Source organism: Pseudopodoces humilis, chromosome 3 (genome assembly GCF_049639895.1).
Source record: "Pseudopodoces humilis isolate 2021_Gansu_Grassland_sample_001 chromosome 3, ASM4963989v1, whole genome shotgun sequence".
In the NCBI taxonomy this organism is placed as follows: domain Eukaryota; kingdom Metazoa; phylum Chordata; class Aves; order Passeriformes; family Paridae; genus Pseudopodoces; species Pseudopodoces humilis.
The window spans coordinates 68,659,789-68,686,020 of record NC_142202.1 but is presented as its reverse complement, the minus strand read 5'-3'; the positions used below and the strand labels follow the sequence as shown (position 1 = coordinate 68,686,020).

Sequence of the window (26,232 nt, the reverse complement as noted above, 5' to 3'; positions counted from 1 at the left end):
CCAAAATGTTGCTATTCTATACAAACATTGTGATGGGTCATCTAAAATACTTATTCTGAATAAATAAAAATATTTCTTAAAAACTTAAAAAGTTGTCAGAGTTGGAGGATGAAAACCTACTTAGTTCAATCATTTCTGAACAGGCTGTGCTTTTATGGAGACAGAAGTAGCAGACTCTGACAGAAAATTATCTGTCTGACCCCTTCAGCTTGGGCTTTCCCTTTCTGCTTAACTTCTGACGGAAGAAAACCCAGATTCCAGATGGCTGCAGTTTCTAAAAAACCCTGAGAGACAACAATACTGCACTGCCCACTCTGCACAGTTCCACAAGAGATGCAAAGCAGGACCACTGCAGAAGACAGCTTGCCCTGAGTGCAATCACAGCCAGCTGGAGCTAGACACCACACTGGCATCTCTTGGCTCTGCTCAAAATTTATCCTTGGAAAGATACTGGGCTTTCTATTACTACACCAGGTGGGTATCCAGGGGCCTTGTTAAGATGCCTGAATCTGAGAGCTCACACATCTGATCTAAAGGCTGCATATACACATTTACTATACAGACAGATATGCAGAGTCAAAATTATGTCAATCTCAATTGTCTATGTCCTTCCACCAAAAACGCCCAGGTTAGCTCTCCATATATTCTGAACGGGGGAGAAGCATAGATCCTCCATAATCTACTCCATAAAGGAATAGAAACTGCTTAGCTTAAGCACACGACGAAAATAGCTTCTACCAATACAGATGCCATAGTGAAACAAACTGAAGAACACAGATATTATTTTCTCCTTCTTTAAGAGACAAGGAGATGGTATTTAAAAAGCTGGATATAGGAAATCAGTAGCAAAGTCTTTACCACAACTGGATTCCTCCACCCTCTCCTTAGTGAATTAGTGAACTCAGGCTGATTTGGAAAGAACAGGTTACTGAGAAAACCCCACATGAACACAGATGTGCCCAGATTAATGTTTATATAATAAAAACACTTAAGTAACTTGGCTCACTTGACGAAGTTACTTTGCATGATCATCACAAGCAAGTTTTCTATTTCAGAATCCTCAGAGCAACAATTTAACTCCCTGGGGAAGAAGAAATCTGTATTTCTCTGGTGAGTCTGATTTCCGACATTCACTTTTCAACCAGTTATTTTAATATTAAGCAGTATTCTAAAGAAATGCTCAAAGACGTAAGTGGAATCTTAAATTAATTTCTCCATATGGATTCTGTGCACTTCAAACATCTCACAGATAACACCTCCCTTCAGGAAAATACATTCTGTTACAAATAGAAATTGCTTTTATCAGGTTCTAAAGGATATGGTCTCTATCTGCTTTTGACCTTAAGCAACTAAAATCTAGAGGGATTATTAGCACAACAAAGTGCCCAAATCCTTTCAGTTGCTAAGATGAATAGACATTGCAAACACTATATGGAAGATGTCCATTTTTTGACATCTCAGCAAACTAAGACCTCTGCTGAACATTCCTGTATAATCTAAATATTTCCCTTCTAGAAGAGGAAGGGACAAAGATCTCAGAGCACTCTGAAATAGTGTCCTTCAAATGCTGCATCTTCTAACTTGCTCTTAACTCAAGGTATGGAGCACTGGTTAGACCCTACAGCCCACAGTATATATAGAGCATTTTAAAAAGCCAAAAGCTTAGTACTCAAATGTTTTTTCTCCAATATCTACCTCTGTTAACCTCTTGTTCATAACAAAATGCTCCAGCAGCTAGCAAAGCCAGCAAATCCTCCCTCCTTTCATGCATGGCTTTCAGGAATGCTGCTATGTTGAAAAGGCAAAATTATCACTGCCCAACAGCACGCAATTCAACAGCAAAATCCCACTCAAAATGGGCTCACAGGAGAACAAATTTTGATGGATTTTCACAGACTTAGGTCAACTCCAAGGTGTATGAAGTGACACAATGCTATTCAAATATATCAGTAACCCAGTGTTCCTGTCCCATAGTCTATACCTGTTTGAATCTTGCCATAAAGGCTGAATGTTTTTAACTGGAAGAAATTAATAGCTTAGCTAAAAAAAATACGTAATAAGTCATTAAGCACTTTTCAGCTACCCTCAGGATACAAAACCCAAACTCAAGATAACCCAAATGCTACAAAAAATTGAAATATACACAACACTAAATTAGTTTCCCATTTCTAGAAGCACGAGCTTGCACTGTCTATTTGGTGTTTGCCTCAATTTGAGCACTTTCCTAAAACTGGACTTTTGCTGGCAGTCTTAAGCTGCTGTAAGTCTTGCAATACAAAGTTATATTGATTTCATCTTTTAAGAACACTTGCACTCCCTCCTAAGAATCAAAATAGTGCATTTTAACAATGAAACCACCAGATCTAATGACAGGTGATGCTGGAACGGCCTCTGTTGAGCCTTCTGCCACCACCTCCTGCCCCACGCTGCCTCTGCACCAGCTCCTGCAGCTAAGCTCTTAGTGCCAGCTAAGCTCCCAGTGAGGTCTCTTTGGGACCCAACCCTGCAGAAAACAAGCTTTGCAGGTGAAAAGCTTTCTGTGGGTTTAACTCCCTGAATGAGCTCACCATGAGCCAGGTGAGTGTCCCCTGCCAGGCTGTTATCATGGGTGCTGCTGCCCGGCAGCGGTGAGGAGGGGAACGAGACCGTCTGCTTGTGCCAACAGCCATCCATTAGCTCAGCCCAAGGAAAGGACATGGAATTCGAGTTGGCAAGTTCACATTGTTTACCACTTTTATTATCCTGTCATGCACTTGCTGGCCACTGCTGATCTTAAAAATTATTTAACTAAAAATATCTTAGTAATTCTAAGGTTTTTAAGTTATGAATATAGTATTCTAGCTTCTTTAAAAACCTCTTTGATTTAAGGCAGTAGTAAATTACGATTTAAACAATGTTCTTCAAATACCTCTAAGCAAATACTTAACGTCCCAGGTTTCTGTTTCTCCACAACAACATTTGTTAAATAAATTACAGAGGTCATTTCCATGGCTCAGGAGAATTTGACTAATATTATGATAAATATTCTTGGAGAATCTAATTTTATTTTTATAAGCAATTAAATAAGAATAACATGACTTTTATGGATGTCACCATCTTTGGTCTACATCCAAATACAGGTTAAAAATAGTAAGGACAGAGTTATATTAAACCAGGAAAGTACAAGGTGTTTTGATGCAATATTTGGTTTACATAAAATAGAAAAATACTTTTTCTAGCAGCTGTAAATTCAAACACCTAAGAGAAAATCACCAGAAAAACTGCTCCCCCATCTTATGAAGACACTGAAGAGCTGGTATTTATGTATTATGCAAGAAACTGATTCACGTGAAATTGTGCCTGAGATATCATTTTTAGTAGCAAAAAGTCACAAGCATGAGCACAGTAATAAAATTACAGAGAGAAAAAAAAATTTTGGTTAATCCAGGATTTAAATTGGTTACTAGTTATATTAACCTCTAATTTCAAGTGCAGACACAAGAATACATCCAAAATAACATCAGGTTTTTTCCTTACTATGCTCAAGATAGAACTATTTGACATACTTGAATTCTTTAGAAATCCAGAAAAAAAAATTAAAAAGGCAAAGTATTCTGATTACACCTTTAAGTCACTACTGTATCAAAGCAATTTTTTAATGGTTTCCTTTGTCTTACTGAGGCATCCCAGAATCCATCAGTTTACATTTATTTGTGGACCAAGAACAAACTAAGATTTGACAAGTTACTGTTCTTCTCCCTTCTCAATTATGCAAACATCATTCAAGCACTATCATTCCAGAACCAAAAAATACAGTCATCTTTTCACAACAGCAACCATCATCTCCCAGCATTCCAAAAGAAAAGACAAAGACATTAGACAACAGATTTGCAGCAACTCATCAGCAACAGATAAGACCTGTAAAGTAGCAGCACTAGTCATGCAAAACACCTGGTGCTGCAGGCTGGAAATAACACCACCAGCAAGAAAATTCTTGAGGGTATTTGTTGGTTATCTTAGATGCCATCTTGTATTTCCTATCAAAAGATAGAGTTTGTGTATGTATTTAAATATATATATATATATACACACATGTATATAATGCATGTATTATATATATATGTATTATATTTAAGTGTATATATAATTAACAGTTCCATGAACAGCTATGTCTCCCTTAAACAGAGCTGGATATAGACTTTTCAGGTGTTACTTCTCAAGCTGTAGCTAATTACAGCTGAGCACTCTGCCAAAGCAGCAGCTGACTCTTTAGGAAAGTAGTAATTGTAACGTGAAAATCAGAGTTGTACATGCTTCCTGTTTTTTGGTCATGGCCACTATTCCAAAGGCAAACCACACCCCCCACCCCTCCTCAAAATATACTAACATCTGGAATTCAACAGAAAAACCAACAATAAACAACCAAGGAACAAAGTAAAAAAATGATCCATAACAAAAACTGAAACCTGCACTGGTACTGTTGTTAGGTATTAGAACAAAAATTAAATAAAATTCAGTTCAGAAAATGTTTGTGGCTTATATTCCAGGCCTGCCTTACTTTATACTTGTCTATTAAAAAATTTGCTCTACAACCAAAAATTAATCAAAGTCCCTACTTACTATTAAAAACTCAACAACAATCTATGTCTCACAAAACTTAATTAGTGACTAAGTTTCTGCAGCCCTATTTTGACATCCTGGGGCAACTACGAAAAATAACCAAATAAAAGTAGTGACTTTATACACAGATTACCATACCTAAGAGTTGTTTGGCATATTAACCATCACACTGTTTCATGCTAAACATTCTAGTTAGAATGCAAGTGGCAGCACACCTGTATTAGTATTCTTTTGGTAAACCATGGTAGCACTTCACGTAACTAAAAGGAGCGATGGAAAACTTTAAGGGGAAAAGGGGAGCTAAGACAAGGCAACTGGCTGCCCTTGTAATCTGCAATCAACTTCAAGAGCTACTTCAGGTCATGAGAAATTTCAAAATGATAACTCTTTTATAGTTCTCTTCCCACGGTCCAAAAAAATACCACATGGAAAAGAAATACTCCATGAAAAAAGTACTCTTTCACTAGCTTTTATGCTAACTTGCACGTAATCCAAACAATGTAAAAGAGTATCAATCACTTTCCTATTTAGATGCCTTTTCAAAGTCATGCGAAAAGTCGTAAGAATGCTCAAACAACATATATCAGCTGTCTCACGTACTGTTTTTGGATACTGGTATCTGCAATCCCTTTACCGGATCTGGCATCATTGTCCAAGCTCATATGACTCAGACAAAAACAATGTGAAAGCGTAGTTTGTTTTCATGTTTAAAGTCACAACTGGTCTCCTGCAACAATAACAGGAAGAGCTGTAGGGATCGATACGCAAGATTACGAATAGGAGCTTTTCTTGTCCTACCCAACAACACGCACGTGGAACTTTCTTAGCCAGGTGTGGCATGCCACACTTACCAGATCTCTGTGAAGCACCCAGTTTGCATGGAGGTAATGGATTCCGTCGAGGATCTGGTAGAGTAGGGATTTAACCATAGATCTTGGCAACTGCATGGGCTTTTTATTTGCTTTTGAGGCACGGTGAAACTTGATAATATGCTAGAAATAAAACAAGTAGAAACATGAAGAAAGTTAGGTGATAGGTGAGAAGGTTGGGTGTTTTAGGGTATTTTAACTACTAACACTAAATAATGGAATGAAATACAAAGTTTGTTGAACTTTGGAATTAAAGTAATAGTGATGCATCCACAATTCTCTTAAATTGTTTTTATTCTCTGAGTTGCTTCAAAGAACAGCTGTGAAATTTTTGTGAATATCTAAATACTGGTTACTTACCTCCAGTAAAGGGCCTTAGACATTCTTCTTCCTCCCTCCTCCCCATGTGGCATCCTCTTACCCTTGGCAGCTAGAGCAGAATCAGGAGTATCTACTAGTAGTAGGGCCACACTCTAAGCTTTCATAGAGACTTTCCCTCCTCTTCAAAAACACCCAGGCTAGCATACTTGCATTACTACTATTACTACTATTACCCCCAAAACCAGAATCCCAGTAGACAGACTAAATAAATATTTTTATACATATTTGAAGGGGGGAAGGTATAACTTCAAAAACCCCACACCACAACATTTGGGTGAGATCATGTTCAGGCACCTAAAAGTGGTGGTGTTCATGCTTTCAAGTTACGGCTGCATACTTCACTGATGATGACAAGCTGGTGGCTCTTGGATTACAGAAGTCAATCTGCCCACTAGAGGACAAACACACCCTGAAAACATAGAATGCAGTAAAGGACCCCAGTACTAGTTGAAAGAATGAAAAAAACTATCGAAAGATTGGTGAGAGATCACGAAATAGTCAAAACAATTAATTCTAAGATCAATGTGGAGACAATGGGTTTGGTTTTGCTACACTGTACAAGAAATTAACTGGAGTCAGGCCATTCTACCTTTCCAATCCTCAGACAAGGTGGGGCTATGTAAGGCACAAATACAATCTTAATACATGTTCATTCAGATGGAAAAAAAAAATCTTTTTGAAGGCAATTCAATTAAGTACCTCAAAAAACAAAACAGTTTTCAATTATGTGTCTTTTGAAAGGCAGAAATGGTAAAGGCAGTTTGCATTTTTACTGACAACAAATCAAAATGCTAGAGTAGGACTATTAATTATCCAATTTTTTTAATAGGATTTGTCTAGCTAAAGATCTTCTCCCTTCCCAGGTTAAAGAGGTAGCCAAAGGTTGTGCTTTTATCAGACCACTGCTCCACCATCCCCACTCCCCACCCAGTTTGTCACTAGAGCTCCCAATGAAAATGGTAATGAGTTAATGTTTACTCATGGTAAATGCTACTTCTTGCTGTCACCAGTACTTTAGCCACTATCAAACTGTACTTAGCAAAAGTGTAAACAATAGTGTTTAAAAAGAAATAAGGAAGGCAGAACACACCAAATAAATTAAAACAGCCTGCTCACTCCCTATCAACAATGTTCCCACAGAACCTTCCACTACTCAATGTACAGTATTTATAGCTTTGTACTAAAAGCAGTAGAAATTTACAGGATTGTCAGCTTTTAATATACTCATAAGGATCAATAGACAAGACAAGCTCTTAGTATCTGATCTTTTAGTTGTGTAATCACTCTGGAAACTGCAGTTAAATGCTTTAAGGGATTATTTCCTTAGAAAATTTTTTCTTGTGATGTCACAAGAAGACTGTCTCAGCTAGGAGTCCCTAGTACTACACAATGCTCACCAGACAGTGACCTTCATGTGTAATCACAATATGATTTATAAAGCAGTAATGATACCATAAACTCACAAATTAGTACATTTATTAATATAGGAGATGAAAAAAAAATACAGAGCAACCAACAGGCAAAGGTCATACACAGAGGCCCATAAATCCAGTCCAGTCCTTTTATAAGGTGTATGTAATCACTAGAAGGGATTTTTACACCTATCTAAAAACCAACTACTACCTACACAAAACATTACTCCTTAGGCACAGAGAAAATGAAGGAGTCTCATGAGGCAGAACGGGACACAACCACAGATGTGTTGAGGAGGAACAACACATGTGGCTCTGCCTCAGCTGCTACATCTGGTACCTCTGGAGGTCGGGAGTGAGACAGCACCAGGTTGATGCCATCGGATTTCTGTCCCTGCCCTCCCATGTGTCTCCCAGTTAGAAAGGCTAAGGAAACAAGCTCCTTTCTTGAAAGGGTTATTGAATTGCAGAAGCAAATTCGAACAGATAGTTTTGCTCGAAGCAAGCAATATCACCACTAGGTAAAATCCAATTTCCTGCAAAAGCAAATAAAACCTGTTGTTGCCAGCTTACTCTATGGAACTTTATATCCAAAAGATTGCAACCATCACAGTTTAGAGAACTGAACAAAAGCTAAAAATATACTGCAGGGCCAAGTAGTATAGAGAGCTGAAAAGCTAGATTTGCCCCGTGACGTTGGAATGAATGCACAGTGCTTGTGACCAAGCCCTATACTGAAAAGTTTTATAAAAAATAGTAGTTAATCCAATTTCTTGCAAGCAACTAGCCATATGAAGAAAGAACAACACACCTAGCATACACTAAACAGCAATTTTAATGGCCATGTCCATCTAAGAAATAGAAGAGCAAACAGGTGCTGTTGCTGAACAATATCTCTTCCACCAGAAGCAGCAAGCCTAAACTCTTTTATTACTTCATATTTTCAAAAATACATCTATATGGCCCTACTACTGTTTTGGGAAATTATACCTCAAATTAAATAAGCAAAAATATAGGTAAGAGCATCAAATCAGAAAACAATGGGACAAAAGTTTTGGTGACCCTGCAGATCAGGTGTACAGTGAGCTTCAAAGCAAAGGATGCCACAGCAGTACAACAATGCTAAAGGAACTTTTAACTTGAACAATTATGCTGACTTCAGCTATGGCAGGGAGATGTCCTCCTTCCACGTCCAAATATTCCATATTTAAGAGTCTAATTGCAAGACCTCAGGTGTAGAAATGGGCACAGATACTGACACAAATTAGGATATTCTTTACACATAAGTGCACTCTGCATGTAGAGGAGGCACAGCCTCACTACCTGAAGAGTCCCAAAGCGCAGCTTCAAGTACAGCATGTAACAGCCAGAACCTTAGACCTAATAAAGGCATGGAATAATTTACAGGAATTACAGCCTGCATTTCCCATTTCCCAGAAAATTAACCTAACCACTAGGCTTCAAAATTACACTTCTCTCATTCAATAAATCTTTTTGCTGAATAGCACAAAATTAAGGTTGTCCCGTGAATTGAGAGTATAAATCTGAACTGTGACAGGTACGAAGCATGTTCTACCTTCTCTCTCTAGGAAGCATGAGCTGCACTTGGACACTGCAGTTTCTAACCTTTAGGTATACTCAAGATCTTTGCTCAATCTTACCCCAGATGGATAGCCATGAAGGACAAAACATGAGGATTTTCACAATCCAGGCAAGTCAGAGGAATGTTTGTAACAAGACAATAAGCAGAGCATCAAAAAGCTTCAGCATTCCCCAGGTCTTTTCTCACTGCAACTCCTTAAAGATAACTCACATATCCTAAGAGATCACCTGGCCAAGAGAGCTGGAAAACACCCAGACTCATTCAGCAAAATTAATGAAGGAAGTTATTGTCAGTCCACACTATACCAGTTGCATGCTACTGAACAGAAACCCATCCACAATGTTATGCAGACATAAATTAATTTTAATTCGTTCATTAGAACACTGCAGATGCAAGCTCTCTTCTGATATATTTAAAACCTTTCAAAATAAAAGAAGAACACACATGTCATAAGAGGTAAACATAACTCCAAGGAATACTGGGGTCTATTCAGCAAAAGTAGCCATTTTCCCTTTCCGTGCATCCATATTTCTGATTCCTAAATCCTGAAAGCATGCTGCCACTGACTGGATCCCAAAAATGGTGTGAGCTAACTAGGTAATCACTATTAAATATAAATATAATATAAATTTTTTTACATTGCTTGTACATATTTTGTTTTTAATTTAAACAAGACAGAGACCTTGCAGAAGTGATTTTAAGTTTTCATTCTAAATTAAACTAACACTTCACTGACCAACATTAAAGTACACATTCAATAGCAGTCTAGGAAAGCAAGGAAGCTATAATTTGCTGTCTGCAATATCTGGGACTATAGGTTTTACTTACTAACTCCTTATTCCCAATTTTCAACTTCAAATAATGTAATAAAATTGCAAGGAAAACTGGATGAACCACATTATTTCAATAAGACCACTTTAGCTCTTGGAAAGGCAAGACTGTATAAATGATAACAAATTAAGAGGAGAAACAGAGCTAGATATTTGGAACTAAAATTATGAAACCATATTCAATCTAGGAGTTTGCCTGCCTTCTTCCATATTACCTAATGCATTGAAATTGGTTTGAAAGCTGGCTGGTGAAGGACTATGGGCATTTTCTAAATTCTCAACCACAAACAAGGCAAACATAATGCATAACAACACAGAACAAATTTAAATCCCTAGGATTTACCCAGCAGTTAAGTGAGCACTCAATGAAACCCAAATCTTAGTCTTCTTCCAAATCTGTTTGTGTCATCCCATTCCCAATTCCAAGAACTGCTGTTCAGTATGACAGAGGTTAAAACAAACAAACAAGTTAGATAAACTTTTGACAAAAGTAGGAAGCTGGCTAACAGAGGGATTTTATGCACATCTAACTCAATTTAGTTACAGTGTGCTCCCATCCAAACCTACATGAGATAATCCATAGACACAAGACTCTAGAAAACCTGACTCCTTGAGTTCTACTGCTTAAGGCAATGCTTGTTGAAAATCACATGCATCTCCATCAAACTGAATTGCAATCATGCCAACACAGATGCCTCTCCCTGCTGGAGCAAACTGCTTGCGCTCCCACGCTTCAGCAAAAACCCTGCATTTTATCCAATCCCTAATCCAGCCTTTGAGAACAAACCAAAATTATGGCAATGTGCCAATAAAAAGTGAACTTACATTGTCATATTGAGGACATGGAAACTTGGATACATGTTAATCTGTACTAAACCAAGAGGATTCATATTATACAGTTTCCAGTCTCATTTTAAACACAAAACTTCCTCATATTACTACATTTACTTTGAACATAAAGCACTCAAAAAGAGTATGAAAGAACAAATCAAAATGTTAAGGTGGTATAAAAACTAACCATGAGCTGTTTCCATGATTTTCAAAAAGAGAAAGCAAAGACCCAATGAACTCGAGTAACATCTGTTTGCTGTTCCAAAAATAAATCAGTTTCATATGCCTACACTTATGACTCCTTTCAGAGTTTTAGAAACTAAAAAAAATTTGTCAATTTACTTATCACAAGTAAAATAAAATCAAATCAAAACAGAAGTGGGTAGAAGTACCTCTAGAGCAATCACTTTAGTTTCCAATCTTGGAACGAACAGTGAACATAAACTATCCTTCAAAAGAGGAGGGGAAAAAAGCATGCTTGTTCCTTCTAAATGGTGCCAGTGCATGGCCATCATCAAGTATCTTGTTTAAAACATCATTAACCAAACTGGTTAATGAAAGATCCTATTCCAAAGTGACAAGAGGTGATCATTTTTAGTAACAGGGAAAAGAAACCTTAATACAGCAACTCTTGCTAATGCCAGCTTGCTTTAAATATCTAAGCTTTGAAACACAGATCTGGCATAAACAGATTCTATATAATTTTCCTAGCTTTTGCCTGGGTTTTTCTAGGTCTTATATCTTTCAGCCCTAAATATTGCAAAATATCTCTATACAATGTTAATAAAAATCATCCAAAGTTAGCTACCCTTTCAGTACGCATGAAAGTGAAATACACAGTACTCACACCACTCTGCTCACATTAATTTTTCACACATTTATGCTTTTGAACTTTGCCTTTGTTTTGAGGCCTGCTCCTACCTGTTGTTTCCTCCAATTCTCATGCTTTGTGGTACAGAAGATGAGTCAACATAAACTACCCTCAAATTCATACAAGTCTGGCAGAAAAAGCAAGTGTATGTTCCGAGAATATGGCAAACAGCTGTGGGCAAGGAATGGCACTGCCCTCTGCAAGAAATTCAACCAATTCACTTTGATGGTCAAAAAACCCCCATCCATTCTACTTGGAAGGAATCAATCATGACATAAAGACCTATGCCAGCCCATTCCCTCTTGTCTCAAAAAATCTTATATTCTTCTTCCAGCCCATATTGGTAAATACATTTACAAGAGAGAAAACTACATGAAAAATCACCTGGTACAATCACCTGAATTACACCAAAAGTGTAGACATGACTTAGAAAATCAAAAGATAAAAAAAATAAAACTGAGAAAAATATTTTTATGTACATAAAGATATTTGTCATCAACTAGCATCTGAATTATATTTATGATTTAGAGCTAAACTGAAGCCTGTTGAAGAAAGAATTTTAATTGATTTTACCATATTTAAGGAATATGTTAAAACTCAGCTGTTAGACAATATTCATGTGATATAACAAATGTGCAGGTTTATTGCATACATCAGTATGCAATACTCCCAATTTCATTTATCATAAAAGATTATTCAACATGTTGTTAGCTGAAATTAGTATATTTATTTGTAGACTGAGAGCATCAAGAATTGCTATGAAATTCACATGTAAGAAGAATATTTTCTCCTTTCCATTATTTGATCACTATTTTTAGGTACTCGTGACTATGCTAATAATCTCTACCCTACATTTTCTAAAAGCAGAATATATACATAACAAGTAATTCCTATAAAACAAAACCAGTCTGCACATATAGTTTTATTATCATCAACAATAATTCCTAGATGAATTTTACTCCACATTTCTCAGGAGTATTTGCTGTTAGGCATTTAGTTGTTAGAGATCGCTGGAATCTAATAATAAAAGAGAAATTTTCAACTAAACCTAAAAAATTCACAGATCATGGCTTAACTTGTCTGGGATACTGAATGTATCATCACATTCAATAATTTAATATATTCAAATATCGATTCACATTATATTCAATATCATCAAATCATAGGTAATTATTTATGTACTTATTAAGAACAAGCAGTGGTTCTTATTGCTATAAAACATATTTAACACATTTTACTATGATAAAATTGCCACCTTTTTCAGAATGAGATCAAACTCATTCTGAAGCTTCTTATTTAAGTTACAACACATATTTCCAGAAAAGGCTATCTTAAAAAAAATTACATTATACACACATATTAAATAAGTCTGAGAAATAACTCTGTACCATAACTAGCAGAGTATATAGATAACCCATGAATACAAAAAGCTAAACAAAAAACAAACCTACAAAAATCCTGCTTAAAGTATAGAGACTATGAAATTGAGGTCATCAAATGTGTGTTTATCTGTGGTAGTAAAAATGTGTACTTCAGAAAATACTTTCAATATTAGAAATCTGCTGTAAAAGGGAACAAAAGAAAATTCTAAATATGGTAACCTCAATGGTGGCTAAAAGTAACTAGACTGACAAAAAAAACTCATCTCCGGGACAGATCTCGTTTGTATCAAACTTTTTTAAAGTCCATTTTAGCAATCATCATGCATTTAAAGCATGTAAATTTGATGTAAATTTGAATAATGTCTTTAAATACACTAGCTTTACACAGGAAGTTCTGGACAGGAATATACTGTGTAGAATAATAAGTCTAGGGTGATGAAGAACATCCATGAAAGTCCAATAAAAAATGAAGTTATTTTTTTGCCAATAAGACAGCAGAAACTCTGGCATTTAAAACAAATTTTTGACAAGTTAACATTCTACAGCCTGAGGACTTTACCAGTTCTCTTTGGCAGAGACAAATAGCCAAGAAAAATCATAACATTGCGTATTACACTAAGAATTCTGGTAATCAAAGGAAACTAGTTATAAACCCATTTGTCAAAAGAATTCCTATATTCTTAGATTTTCTCCATGGTAATCTCATGGTTTTGCACTGTTTTGTATAATGTAGCTTGAGAGATAAGAAAAGAAAGTATCTTTGATAGGCTTAACAATTAAAACCAGTGACTATCCTTGTAGTCAAGGACAGCATAATTGGTGTTCACCAACACTCGCCTAAAGTAGCTCAAATTAGCATAGCTTCTACATCCCTTGGTAATGGTATCAGCAGAAGTTACAGAAAATTATTAAGTATGTGCTATCTAAACATAAAATTTCAGATCTGAGCAGTTTCTTGGGAATTAACTGAGAAGTAACAAGAACAAAAGTTCTTGCTCACCATAGAAGAACTTTTTAATAAGTTTAATTAGCACCAACCCTTTAGAACAGGACATTTTTTTCAGTATTAGAAAATTAACAGAATAAGATAACATCTAATATAGTTTATTCATCTCTTGCCAGATGTTTCCAGTACAGAAGCTGAAAAATAGAATGATTTTAATTAATCTAATGATTGAATGTGATGAGTATTTATTCTTTTCACTGAAGCCAATAGGAGCTACTAAGGTTGGGCAGCTTTGAACAGAAAGACAGTTTCCATTCATATTGATTTTGGTAAGTAACTCTAAGTTACCTACATTTGAAAATATTAGTGTCTGGAAATCTACGTCTCTCTAGTGACAGCACACCTTCATTTCCAAAACTTAGATCCTTATAAACTGATCTATCCATGATAAATAGACTTTTTTGTCTTTATGTAGTGCTGGGGAAGCACATGGTGCTAAGCAATAAAAAAAAAAAAGTGCTAAACCCCCACTAAAATTTCTACCCCAAAGAGTTGAAAGGGCACACAAGCTGTAAAGCACAGGAAATGCAAAACACAACACAACACAGACAGAATGACAAGTGGTTGGTATTACTGAAATGCGTTACAAAATAAGTGGATTTTCAGGAGTTTTTTGAAGGAGGATAGTGAAGGATCTTTACGTACGTTAATTGGGAGGCTGTTCCATGTGTAGGAGGCAGCGTGGAAAAAGACACAAAGTCGGGAGTGAGCAAAACAGACAAAAGGGGAATTAAGAGCGATGCTTGGGAAGTGCTGACAGTAAAGGAAATGAGGACCAAGGTTAAGCCAGAACCAAGAGTGCCTTGAACATGGCCAACTTTATGCAAGGGAAGAAAAAATTCCTGGCAAAGGCTTAAGAAGCGAGGAAACATGGGCAATTATACAGGAAAGGAGAAATGATTTGTGTAGCATGTCCCATAGAAAAAAATAAAAACAAAAGAGTTAGGAAGTGGGAGACCAGTTCATATAAAGTACCTCATTGTAACAAACATTTCAGTCTTAAATAATAGAAAAGAATTAACTTCACTGAGATTATATCCAATACCCAGCCATATGGGAGGAGTGGCAAGAACATCAAACTGCAGTGATTCTTCTTCTAAAGCTCTTAAATCATGTGAAAAATCACTATGTAGTGTAAAATCCACACGCCCAAAGTAAAATCAAACGGAAAACGTTAGGAAAAAAGGTGTTTAAAACATATGGCAATAAATGTAGCAGTAAAATGTGTTCGTTATAACTGTTCCATAAAATGAGTAAATGCAATTAATACACAAATAAATTCTATCATACAGAAATTTAGCTGATGCACTTCCCTTCATCGTCACTGCCACCAGCTATGTGAAATACACAAGCTCTCAGTGTCCATTGAACTTCGACGAAAAAAACTTTCAAAATACAAACCTGCTAGCCCATAAGAGAAGTAAAATTAAATATCTTTCAAGCTTATGAAGGGGAACAAATTACTGTGATTTTATGTGTTCTGAGACCAAAGTGTCTTTTTGAATGGTCTAAGTTTACTTTCCGTCCAATTAAAATTTTGTGTCATTTACAAGCTCAAGAGCCAAGTATGAAGAAATTGAGCGATTTGTCACTAACATTTGTAATAACATCTGTATTACTGAAGCCTTCAAAAGCAATACTGGAATTTATATTGCCACTTCTTCTTGCCAGTATTTTCAAAGGAATCAAACATATTGGTTACACTTTGTGTTTGATATCTTTCACATTTAAATACAAATTCAGGTTTGAACAACTCACATCTTATCAACTGATGTGGAGCTTGAATATTTTCATCTGAGTTCAAGTTACAATGTCACTCATGTCCACCTCTACAACAGACTATGCCAAGTTGTCTCATATATTGCTAGAAACTCAAAAAAAGACATCTATGGCTCTACTCCTCTTCCATGTAATGAGAGTCCATTAGTAGGCCAAATTAGCTTACTTGTTATTTTATTTCTACTCATACTGTAACAAATTCTCTGTTTAAAATACAGATGATTGAATGTTAGTCACTTGTCTCTCTCATTTTTATCTTGTGCATGTATGTGAAAAAGGTCAGGGAAAAAATATTAATTACATTTCCAAACACCGTTTTAGAAAATCTCAATTTAGGAATGCTCTCTTTAACTCCAATTAAAGCATGCAGAAAAATTCCTTTCACATCAAAACCCAATCTGACTCAAAAAAACAAAATTCTACATAGTCTTTGGCAGGCTTTAAAGTGTAAAAGTAACAGGATTACCAGTTAGACCCTTAATTACAGAGCAAGAAATTAATACATCTCTGCCTATGTGAACGTATGTCCACACACATCAGTTTGAACAAGCACTTATTGCACAATGTCAAACACTCAGGGAAATCTGTACTTACCCACAAATCATGCTCAGCATAATCAAACAGCAGCCAAACCTTTCTGTCACTATGAGAAAGGAAAACCTTCTGCAATGCAATCACATTTGGGTGCTTCAACTCTCGTAAAAGCTGCAGAGAAACAGAGAAGCTCTTGTTAATTCTGTGCTTAAGAAAAGCAAACACAGCAACAAAACCACCAAACAGATCAAAAAGCAAGCAAGTAATCCTAAAACAGGCCCTAGAAGGAAAGACACCACTGATTCAGCACATTATCTTCCAAACATCAAAATCAGGATATACACAGCCTCCGTGGCATGGGTTGCTGTTCTAACAGCGTATCTGCCCATCACTACCTACCTTTCTCTGTCCCACACTCAGCACAGAGCTGCCTATCCCACCTATTCATCCTACTTGCCATCACCACCTTTCTTTTAAAGTTATTGCACATAAGTATAACAGTTTTCTTATCAAAGGCAAACATCAGAATTTGAGGATGCCAGAATGAAGCTTGTGCAGCTGGTCCAGTACTTTGTCTGGACAACACAGTTCTTGATCATCACATAATTATTTTATCACCAATATTTTTTTTTTTAGCTTTGTATCCCTACCTCACTTGCCTCAAAGTTCATAGGCTGTTGTTCTCAGAACATCAGGGTGTTTTCAAAGGAAACCTTACCAAAATGGCTTTTCCTACTGGTTGGTTTCAATTACTATTCTGTAACCCAGAAATAATCCCAAATTTATTTATTGCTTGCCATGAAGAAAACTAGGTCTTGTCACTAATTAGACAGCATATTAAAGCAGGCTCTGCTGCTGGTCATCCTTCTGCCAGATTAAACCAGTTTCAGGAGGAGTTGAGAAGTGGTACTCCCTAAAACATGATTTCCATGGAATCACTTTTTGTTCCCCTCCCTCTACACACTGTAGTCACCAGCATGATTGATCATTTCTGTCTTATCTGGAAATTGCTTGCATCTGTAGCACTAGTATATACATTGCCAAGAATCAATTTATAATGGCAAAATTGTAAATGGAGTAGCTTCCAAGGCACATTTGGGAGAAATTAATCTTCCCTTTTTTCACCCTACAGAAAAAGAATCAAGATGTTTATTTTAGGGGAAACAAAATACTTATTTTAAGTTATATTATCTTTTGACTATACAGATATCTGCCAAAACAAGAAATCTAAAGAATATCATAGCTGTTTAAACCTATTCCATTTTTCCAGCAAATTAAATCATTTAGAGGCTACTTTTTACCAGTGTTTTCTTATTTTGCTTTCTTTCCCTAACCCTGAACCTCCTTTTCTGCATGCCAGACAAACCCAGTCCCCTCAGCAGCTCCTTGTGAGCTTATTTTTTGTTACATTCAGGCTGTCAAGGCTGGATGCCACAGCAGCCAACACTTCAACAGCAAGAGAGCGACCAAGGAAATGTTGGCTCTAACACACCACATCAAGAATGAGAGCTCTATTCTAGCTATGCTGGACTTGCAGTGGTGCTCCACACCAAGTAGAAGAGGTCAAAAATAATCATATACAGTACAAGGGATGAGCGTGAGCCACAAACACAAGCTGTTTGTCAGATTTATGTTAAAAACCATCTCATCTAGGAACAGACTATTGCAGGAGAGAGGGTGACCACAGGCACCGAAGAGATGTAATTCATAGGTACATAAAGAGTAAAGGTAAAGGAAGTCATTCTAAAAGCACAGGAAAGATGTGATGAGAAAGGAATACTGGGCAGAACCAAATACACAGCTGTGGAAATCAAAAGACAGCAAATTTGAGACAAGTGTTTCAAAGATAAGTATTGATCAAAGGCTGAGACAAAAATAAATGAGTGACTTCAGAAACTGTATTTTCATTACAGCAGACAGGTGGAAGCCAACAATGTTGGGTGACATTAGGGTGACATAGCAAAGCTACTTGTATCACAACTGAATATACCACCTACCCTAACAACATTTATGTATGACTAGAATTTTGTCAATATTTACCTCCTATACATATATCTAATAGCTAAGTGATGCACCTTTTTGGGACATGACTTTATGTCCATGCAAAACCATAAACAACTTTCACAAATGTGCATTTCAGCCCTACCTAGAACCACAAGGACAATTTCTGGGACGTAGTAAATCACTGTCTACAGTTCTTCTGCAGCAGATTGCTGTATAAACTTTAAAGAAAGATAACTGATAAATGAAACACAATACCAATATTAATTTCTTAGGTCTTCTGCAGAAGTAAATCAGTTTGAAGACTTGGTTGATTTAAGTTCAAGGGAAGAAATTAATATATTGTCCTAGTGATTGAAAGATGCTGGTGTATTTGACAATATCTTGTACTACAAGGTAACAACCTGAACATAAAAAGGATGTGCAACAACTATAATTTATTAGTAACTGAACACAGCATCATATTTGATTAGTACTTTAACCTAATGTTCCTCTAAAATTTAAGTTCCGTCATACCCAAATTGGGGTAAAATGCTAATAAAAAATGGTGTCTCAGTTACAATACATTTCTTTCTTGTAGCAGCACACAGAGCAGTTTAGATAAAAAGGCTTTGAGAAAGACTTCATAGTGAATTGTCAACATCTGTGCAACTTTAACTGTCCTGTAAAATGGCTTTCATCTAAACAGAATATGATGATTATTATTGAAATTATTAACATGAGAATTGTACAAGCATCATTTTTAGTTGATGCCAAAGCTTAAAGTTTAAAATTATGCTTTTGGATAGCCCAAATAGCATGGAACAGCTTCTAGGATTCCCAGATGGATATCTGCTATATGCAGAATTGCTAGTAATTTCTTCAACTGTCTGATGAATAGTAAGTGATGCACACTGTGAGAATTTCCCTCACAAGTTAATGTCTCTTCTAACAGGGGAAGGAAAAGGTCATGATGTGAAAGTCAAAGATGCCTTAAAAAAAGTTAAGCTTGCAACAGCATTGATACAGAAGCTTGAAGTCCTGGAAATATAAAATGTCAGTAGTCATGCTGAGGTAGACTTTGCATAGAAAATCCAAGAGTAAAGGTTGTCTAGCCAGAGAAAGAGCACAAGAGAGTGTACAAGATTAAGCAAGTAAAAGTGGGATAACATAAAACAAAGAAAAAATGAACAACCGTAATGTTTTACCTCAGGTTTTAATAATAGTTATGATACAGATCATGGAATGAATGATTCACAGATAATAGAAATGCCTCACACTTAAGAAAGTAGAAACTAGCATAGGTCATATACAAGCAAAACTCAGAGGTATCAGAGGATTAGCAAATATATCACATATATTTTGAAAGCGGACACAAAGGAGACAAGGCATTTGGAGACTTGTGAATCCAAAGCACGCAAAATAACAATTTTGAAACAATGAACAGAGAAAAATGTGTGAAAAACAAACTATCCTGGCTCTCTTCTCTGATAATTGATTTTCTACACAAGTAGAAGATCTGTGTTCAAACTTCAACCTTCGAATAGTTTTAAATACTTCATTAGATGGGAAAGATGACAACTGGAATACATTCAAGGTGAGCAAGAAAAATACCCTAAAAGGGCAGGAGACAATGGGACACAATTCAAGGTAAAGTAGCTCTATATATTAACTATTGAGGAGTTACCAAAGAACAAGTACTGTGTTTATTAACAAAACCCATCTCAGTATCAACATCATGAGTGTGAATTAAGTTATCTGAATAAAGAAAGGCAGAATTCCCAAGGGAGAAAAGGAATGTGATAATGCATCATCTTTTATGCCACTTTATTCTGTGACTGAGTAAACAGAGTAACAGAAATAAAATTAAATTAACAGCACAAAATCTGAATTCATACACTTAAAAACTAACCAAGAATTCCTACTATAGACTGAAAAGTCAGCAGGTGCAAGTGACAAATGGTAGAACTGGATTGCCATAAAACAGTGAAGAAAATTAAGGCGGTAAATCTGATATTTGATATCCTAGTTGAGGTCCTTACAGGAGAGAATAGGATGTATTTATATCAATATATACAAGGCTTCTGCAATATATTCTTTTAAATACTATATGTGCTTTTCTTTGCTCAAACACCACCCCCTCCACACCCACACAAAAGATAACTCTCCTGGAAAAAGGCAAAGGGTGATCAAAGGAGCAAAACAATCTGTCTCTCAATGGGGAATTCTCAATTACTCTAATTGCTCAAATATCGAAAGAAGATGGATACCCACTAAAATACAAAGATATGAGCATCAATGATGAAAGAAATCATTACACTAGATGATAATCATGGCTGAAGAACAGAAAGACAGCTAATAAGAGATAAAATTACCCTGCAAGTTAGCATCTCATGAACAGGAAGGTTCAGGAACAGCTCCTCAATAGTAGGGAAAACAGTATATTTCATTTGCTTCTTTATCAACATTATGAAACGAATTCAGTTGATGAACTTGATATAAATCACCACTAGATTCCCTAGATAGATGCCTACGCTGTACATGCTCTTGTAGAAGCCTTCATGAAAAATGGGCTCAGTGAGGTTTTACTGATCATCTCCAGCAGATGGAAAAGATGATTGACACCAAGCTCCTACAGCAATTTGGTTTAAATGCTTGAACTGAGCCTGCAAATCACCTATCACCATATAATGCAAGTTCCTTTTACAAGTAGAGTAGCAACTAGGAAGTTTCTTGATATTTTGAGATATGTAAAATTCTCCTTTTTTTCTTCCAAAGAGTGAGACAACTTCTGTGAATGGGGGAAGAGGTGCAGTGTTACCAATATAAACAATGTGATCAATTATGAGGGCACTTCAGCATATTGAAAAACAAGTCAAACAGTACATTCCTCAAGGAAATAAATTGTGCCCAGGAATACTTTTATGCCACAGGATGAATAACGCTTTCTAGCTATCACTTACAAAAGCAGGGTGAGGACAGACACTTTCATCTTGCTGTGAAGGAAACATAAGAAAAATTAGAGAAAACAGGAAGACAAACCAGTGCTCTCACTACTGACACTGGTAAATCTTGCAGCAGACATGTATTTCTGTGTCAGTGATGACAAAACCCATCACCACCTTCAAAAATTTATTCGGGGGGCAATCTCATCTAAGAGGTGTACCCACCTTTCACATAGTTTACTTCAGTCTTTTGATCTATGTACTTCAACTGATCTGGAACAGCACTGGTAGTTTCTTTGATGGAAACGCGTGCTGTACTGCATTTAACCATTTCCAAGGTTAGAACAGAAACTAATAGGTGGAAATGTGGATCACAAGAAATCACAGGACAGGCCAAAGCATGAGGCTGATTGCTTATAAAAGCAATTGCACATTAGAGAATTTTAAAGCCGCCACTTCTGTGATGAATCTATTCAAAGCCTCTACAGTCACTGGTTATTTTTTAATTGAAGCTGAACTTTTCAAAGGAACATAAAGATCATAATTTTACTTCTTCAGAAAGTCTTTCAAAATTCCAACTGGTTTAGATGCTATTAATCAATACTAGATACTCTCCATGTTATTAATAATATTATCCTTTCCATAGACCCTCTGCTGCCTATTATCATATTGAACCCATGCTGCCGCTTTTCCCTCAGGGGGGTATATATGGGCCTCTCTCTCAAAAAAAACAGGCAGCTATTTATTTAACATGTAAGTACAATCCTTTGCTAACTGTGCTACAGATCTTGAAGTTATCAAGGTAAGAGGAGAAGTTATCAAGAAAAGAGAAGGGAATTCAAATTCAAACAGGGTATCACATTAGAAAACTACTCAAAATTCAGCTTTTTTTAGTGATCCATCTGATTCCGAAGTTAGGGATTTTCCAGTCTGGACTCCCATTTCTACTTGGAGAAATTACCATTACAGAGTTACTGCATAACTTAAGTACCAAAAGACTTAATAGTAATAGCTTCAAACTGAGCAGGCATGGGGGGTTTGTTTCCAGTTTTAAGTTGTCCATGGCTGACACTTACATAAGATGTCTCAGAAAGATGCAGGTTATATAAAAACAGACATAGAGAAATATATATATACATACACAAATAAAGATAAACTATCCAAAGAATCTTAAAAGAAAGGTAAAAGCTTAAGCATTAGCTTAAGTTCTACTTTACAAAGGACATATTCTTTGTGCTCTGGTCTGGTAAAGCCTGTCCTTGGACTGCTTTTGGCATGCAAAACCTAGTAGGGGAGGTAAAATGCCAAAAATTAACAACTGCCATTCTTACACAAACTGCTAGGAGTGCTGCCTGAGTTTACAAGGCATACTCCAAATTAAAATTAACAAGCTAAAATATTTCAAAAGAGACTCTAAGTAGAGTCCATGCAGACTCTCTTCTTCCCTCTAATTCATCCTATACATGCACCTAATTTTGACCAGTTTGATCCCAAGCAGTCCTTCATATTTAAGAGACATCCCTCCACGTATGCTCTACACATTCTTCAACCTTCTTTCTTCACACTTGCATCTCTTCAAAGCATGCAGTCCCCAAACTCATTGTGAGGGCTCAAAATTATCAGAAGAGAAAGATCAAGTATGTTTAAAAAAAAAAAAGAAAAGAAGACAACGAACAGAATCTAACCAGTAAACGGCCAAATGTCAGGACAGGAAGAAGGCAAAAATGTGCCCCACCCTTCTCCTATGAGAAGGATTAAGAAAGTATTTATTCTGTAAATATTTTCATTTCGGGAGCTGAAAATGGTCTGGCATTGCTAAATAACATTATTATTCTGAAACAAAAGCTTGGCAAAAGACTTCTTGAAAGTATTATATTGTAACTAAACTGAAGAAATAGAAACTAAGATAACTGCATTTTTAATTCTTAAGGTCTCAAAAAAACAAAAAAACCACCAAATTATCTTTGACATTTGTCTTGGAGACACGAGCAGAAACACAAGTTAAGAATTCTTTCCATTTCTTACTTAGCAGTATCATATACTAGAAGACAGACTTCTTAATAACAGAGACAAAGGACTACTGTAAAATTACTTCCAAATCAAGAAATTACTTAATTTTTAATACAACTATATGAGGAAACGCTGACATTAAGATCACACAATATCAGCTTTGCTACAGTGCACATATTAAATATATAATTTATTTTTATATCTTTACTACAAAATAAGTCTGAATTATTATTAAATTTGGGCATGTTTCTAAAAGAAGCCTCATTTAATTTAGGACAATTGAATTCTATGCTCTCTCTTCTTTTAAAGGCAGTTGTGTATTTAATTTTGGTCAGTCTGGCAGAGATTTAGCAATAACCGTTTTCCTCCCAGCTGAAAGGTATAAATAAATTAAAGCTCTGTCTCTCTCAACAGATATTTTTCTCCTTATTTGGCCTACAATAAAAGAACATCCAACCACAGATAACACCACCAACTAAACTGAAAACATCTATAGAAAGTAACTTGCTAAATAAGTAATAGTGAATGTTTGTCCTTTCTGAAGATTTTAAGATACCCTGAATTTGCTTCTAGGTTGACTAGAAATTTCTTCTGTTACTGAAAGGATAAAGAAATTTTCCATCAAATTAACAAAGTCTCTTAAACCTAAAGCTATATTAAAATGTTACAGTGGGGCAGAGGGAATACAACACCTCACAAGTAGCATCACACCATTCCCCAAATCTACGCATTCAGTCTGTAGTTTTAAACTGCAACAAGCTTTCTCTTGAAGGTCTTATTCTAACATTTCCACACTTTTCTGAATTCCTGGCAACCATTTATCACCTTGCTCTAGCACTGTATCTCATAGTGCATAAACAGTAATGGCAACTGCAGTGCTCTAAAACTCTTGCAGAAGGGCAATGAATAGACATCAATGCTGATCGTCCATTTTTCAAAGAAGATTTTCCTCTCAAGAAGACTTCAGAAGGATAAATGTTATATGAACCAGAGTACGACAAACAATGTTTTAGCAAAGAACAGCCAAAAGGCATGTTTTTCCAGCCTCAATTAATTATGGCACCATAGTGATGCATCTCTACAAAGGTAATAAATTTCTAACCTATACAAAATATTGGGCAGGGATTGCAATAGTATCCTGCAAAGATAGTATTTTTAGAGTCCGTTTTTTCACTTCAGTCCTAAAGTTTACTTATCTCCTCTACTTAATTGACTTTTTGATTAATGCTTTTATTACTAAAGCTATTTTTCATTTTTGGGATTATTTGTCATTTTCCACATTTTATACAGTACAAACTATACAAATACAAATTGTGAAACAAGTTATTTGAAGATACCATTAAAAAAAAAAATCTAGATATTGAAAAAACTTCCAACAACTTCTTGTATCTGAACAGTAACAATCACCAGACTCCCAACTTGATAAATATGTTTGTTGGGCTCAGGGAAAAGTGCAATTCTGTGCCTCTACTTCTTATCCTGAAGTTCTCTATCCTATGCTATGAAAATTTCCCACATTTGCTGGAACCAGAGGGTATCAAGTGTGACAATGCTGATCTGATCCAACACCTATACCCAAGATCCTAAGTTTCTGCCAGAACCACCTGTAAAATTCAATGCGTGAGGGGTTCTCTCAGATGATGCATAACAGATTTGGCTCCATAATAAATTGCTTGTGAGGCTGCCAACGTCTCCTCTCAACCTGACAGCTCAACAACCAAAGCTCTCCCACCAAGTGGCAAACCTGGCTTCAGTCCTCTCCACTGCTCTGACATGCTGAACACAAGGGGCACGGTGCCTGGAAAGACACAGCTCAAGCACTTCAGGACAATGCTCCAGATAAAAAGAGGAGACTCCCTACAGCCTGAAGGTACCCCAGCCCTTTCCCAGGAAAGGCACAAAAAATGAAGCTTCTCAAGTGTGCATGCTGCAAGTTACAAATTCAACTTCAGAACTGGAAAACCTACCCTTGCTTTGTAAAAAGACCTGGTGTATTATTCAAGGTCAGGTATGCTGCTAGAGAGTACTCCCACATCTGAGTTCTGAACTGGCAGGCAATTATTTCTCCAATACAGAAACATACATGAATATAAATCAACAATTATAATGAGACAACACTCTAACAACAATTTATCATGTCCAATAGCATTTTATGAAGGCACTCTTCAATACAAAGTACTAACACAACAGTCCTTTGTAATTCAGAAACTGTTTGAAAAAAAGATAACTAACTTTGCTTAATTTTGTATCCAGGGGCTATATGCTAGATCGGGTATCAGCTATCCTGTGTTATGGTTTAGGAATGGTACTCTCCAACATAGTATTCCCACCGAAACTACTTCAAACCCTGTGTCACCTGCTCACTCCTCCCTCCTCCCCAAACCCTCTGGAGGGCTGGAGAGAATTGAAGGCAAAAAAAGGCAAAGACCAGGCTTGAGACAAGAACATTTACTGGAAACAGGAATGAGATAAGAAAAAGATCAGTAACAATATTAATAACAAAAGTGTGTGCAAGAGAGGTTAATGATTCATATGCAAATGCTCACTACCAATCACAGGGGGTCTGACAACACAGACCCAAAAGGGATCCCCTTCTCTAATTCTGGAAAATGGCATGAGGAAGTCCTTATACAAAAATTAACCCTGCCATGGCCAGAATCAGGACACCTGTCTGCCTAAAGCCAGCATAAAGTCCATGCTCTGAGAAACTCAAAAGAAATTTAATTAAGCGCCTTGGACCCAATCTGGACCTAACAAGAAGGTTGAACCAGCAACAAAACAGAAACCTCCAGCCAGGATACAACTCTGTTATATACCATTTTCATGATGCTGAATGACAGAAACAGATTTTTCATGGAAAAATAACAGTCTTGAAAATCCCATTAAGTTTTCTGTGACACAACAATGTGGCAACTTGTATACATTTTAGCATTTAAGGATTAAAAGAAAATATCACTTTTGTATAGAAAATGTGGGGAAAAAAAAAAAGAGAAAAAAAAAGGGAGGAAAACCTAACCAACCAACCACAACCTTAATGGTTATGCTTCATATGTACTTATTCTGCTCATCGAGACTGGGATGCAGGCGTTTTGATATATAATTTATAGTTACAGTCTTCTTTAAATAGAAAATTAAATCAAATCAGAGGTATGAATTCAAAGCATATTAAGCATATTAAACCTCTGTTCCTTATGGGAATC

At 36.3% G+C, this 26,232-nt stretch overlaps 1 protein-coding gene across 2 annotated transcripts in view; it reads right to left on the bottom strand.

The window, feature by feature from the left end:
• Positions 1 to 26,232, bottom strand: part of CDK19 (cyclin dependent kinase 19) — a 120,894-nt gene that overhangs the window by 59,101 nt on the left and 35,561 nt on the right. For both annotated transcript variants that reach the window (XM_005518274.3, XM_088053357.1), the window contains exons 3-4: positions 16,158 to 16,268; positions 5,451 to 5,591 (exon numbers count right to left, since the gene is read on the bottom strand). In XM_005518274.3, coding sequence (XP_005518331.1) covers positions 5,451 to 5,591; positions 16,158 to 16,268 — 252 coding nt within the window. The remainder of the gene's footprint in view (positions 1 to 5,450; positions 5,592 to 16,157; positions 16,269 to 26,232) is intronic.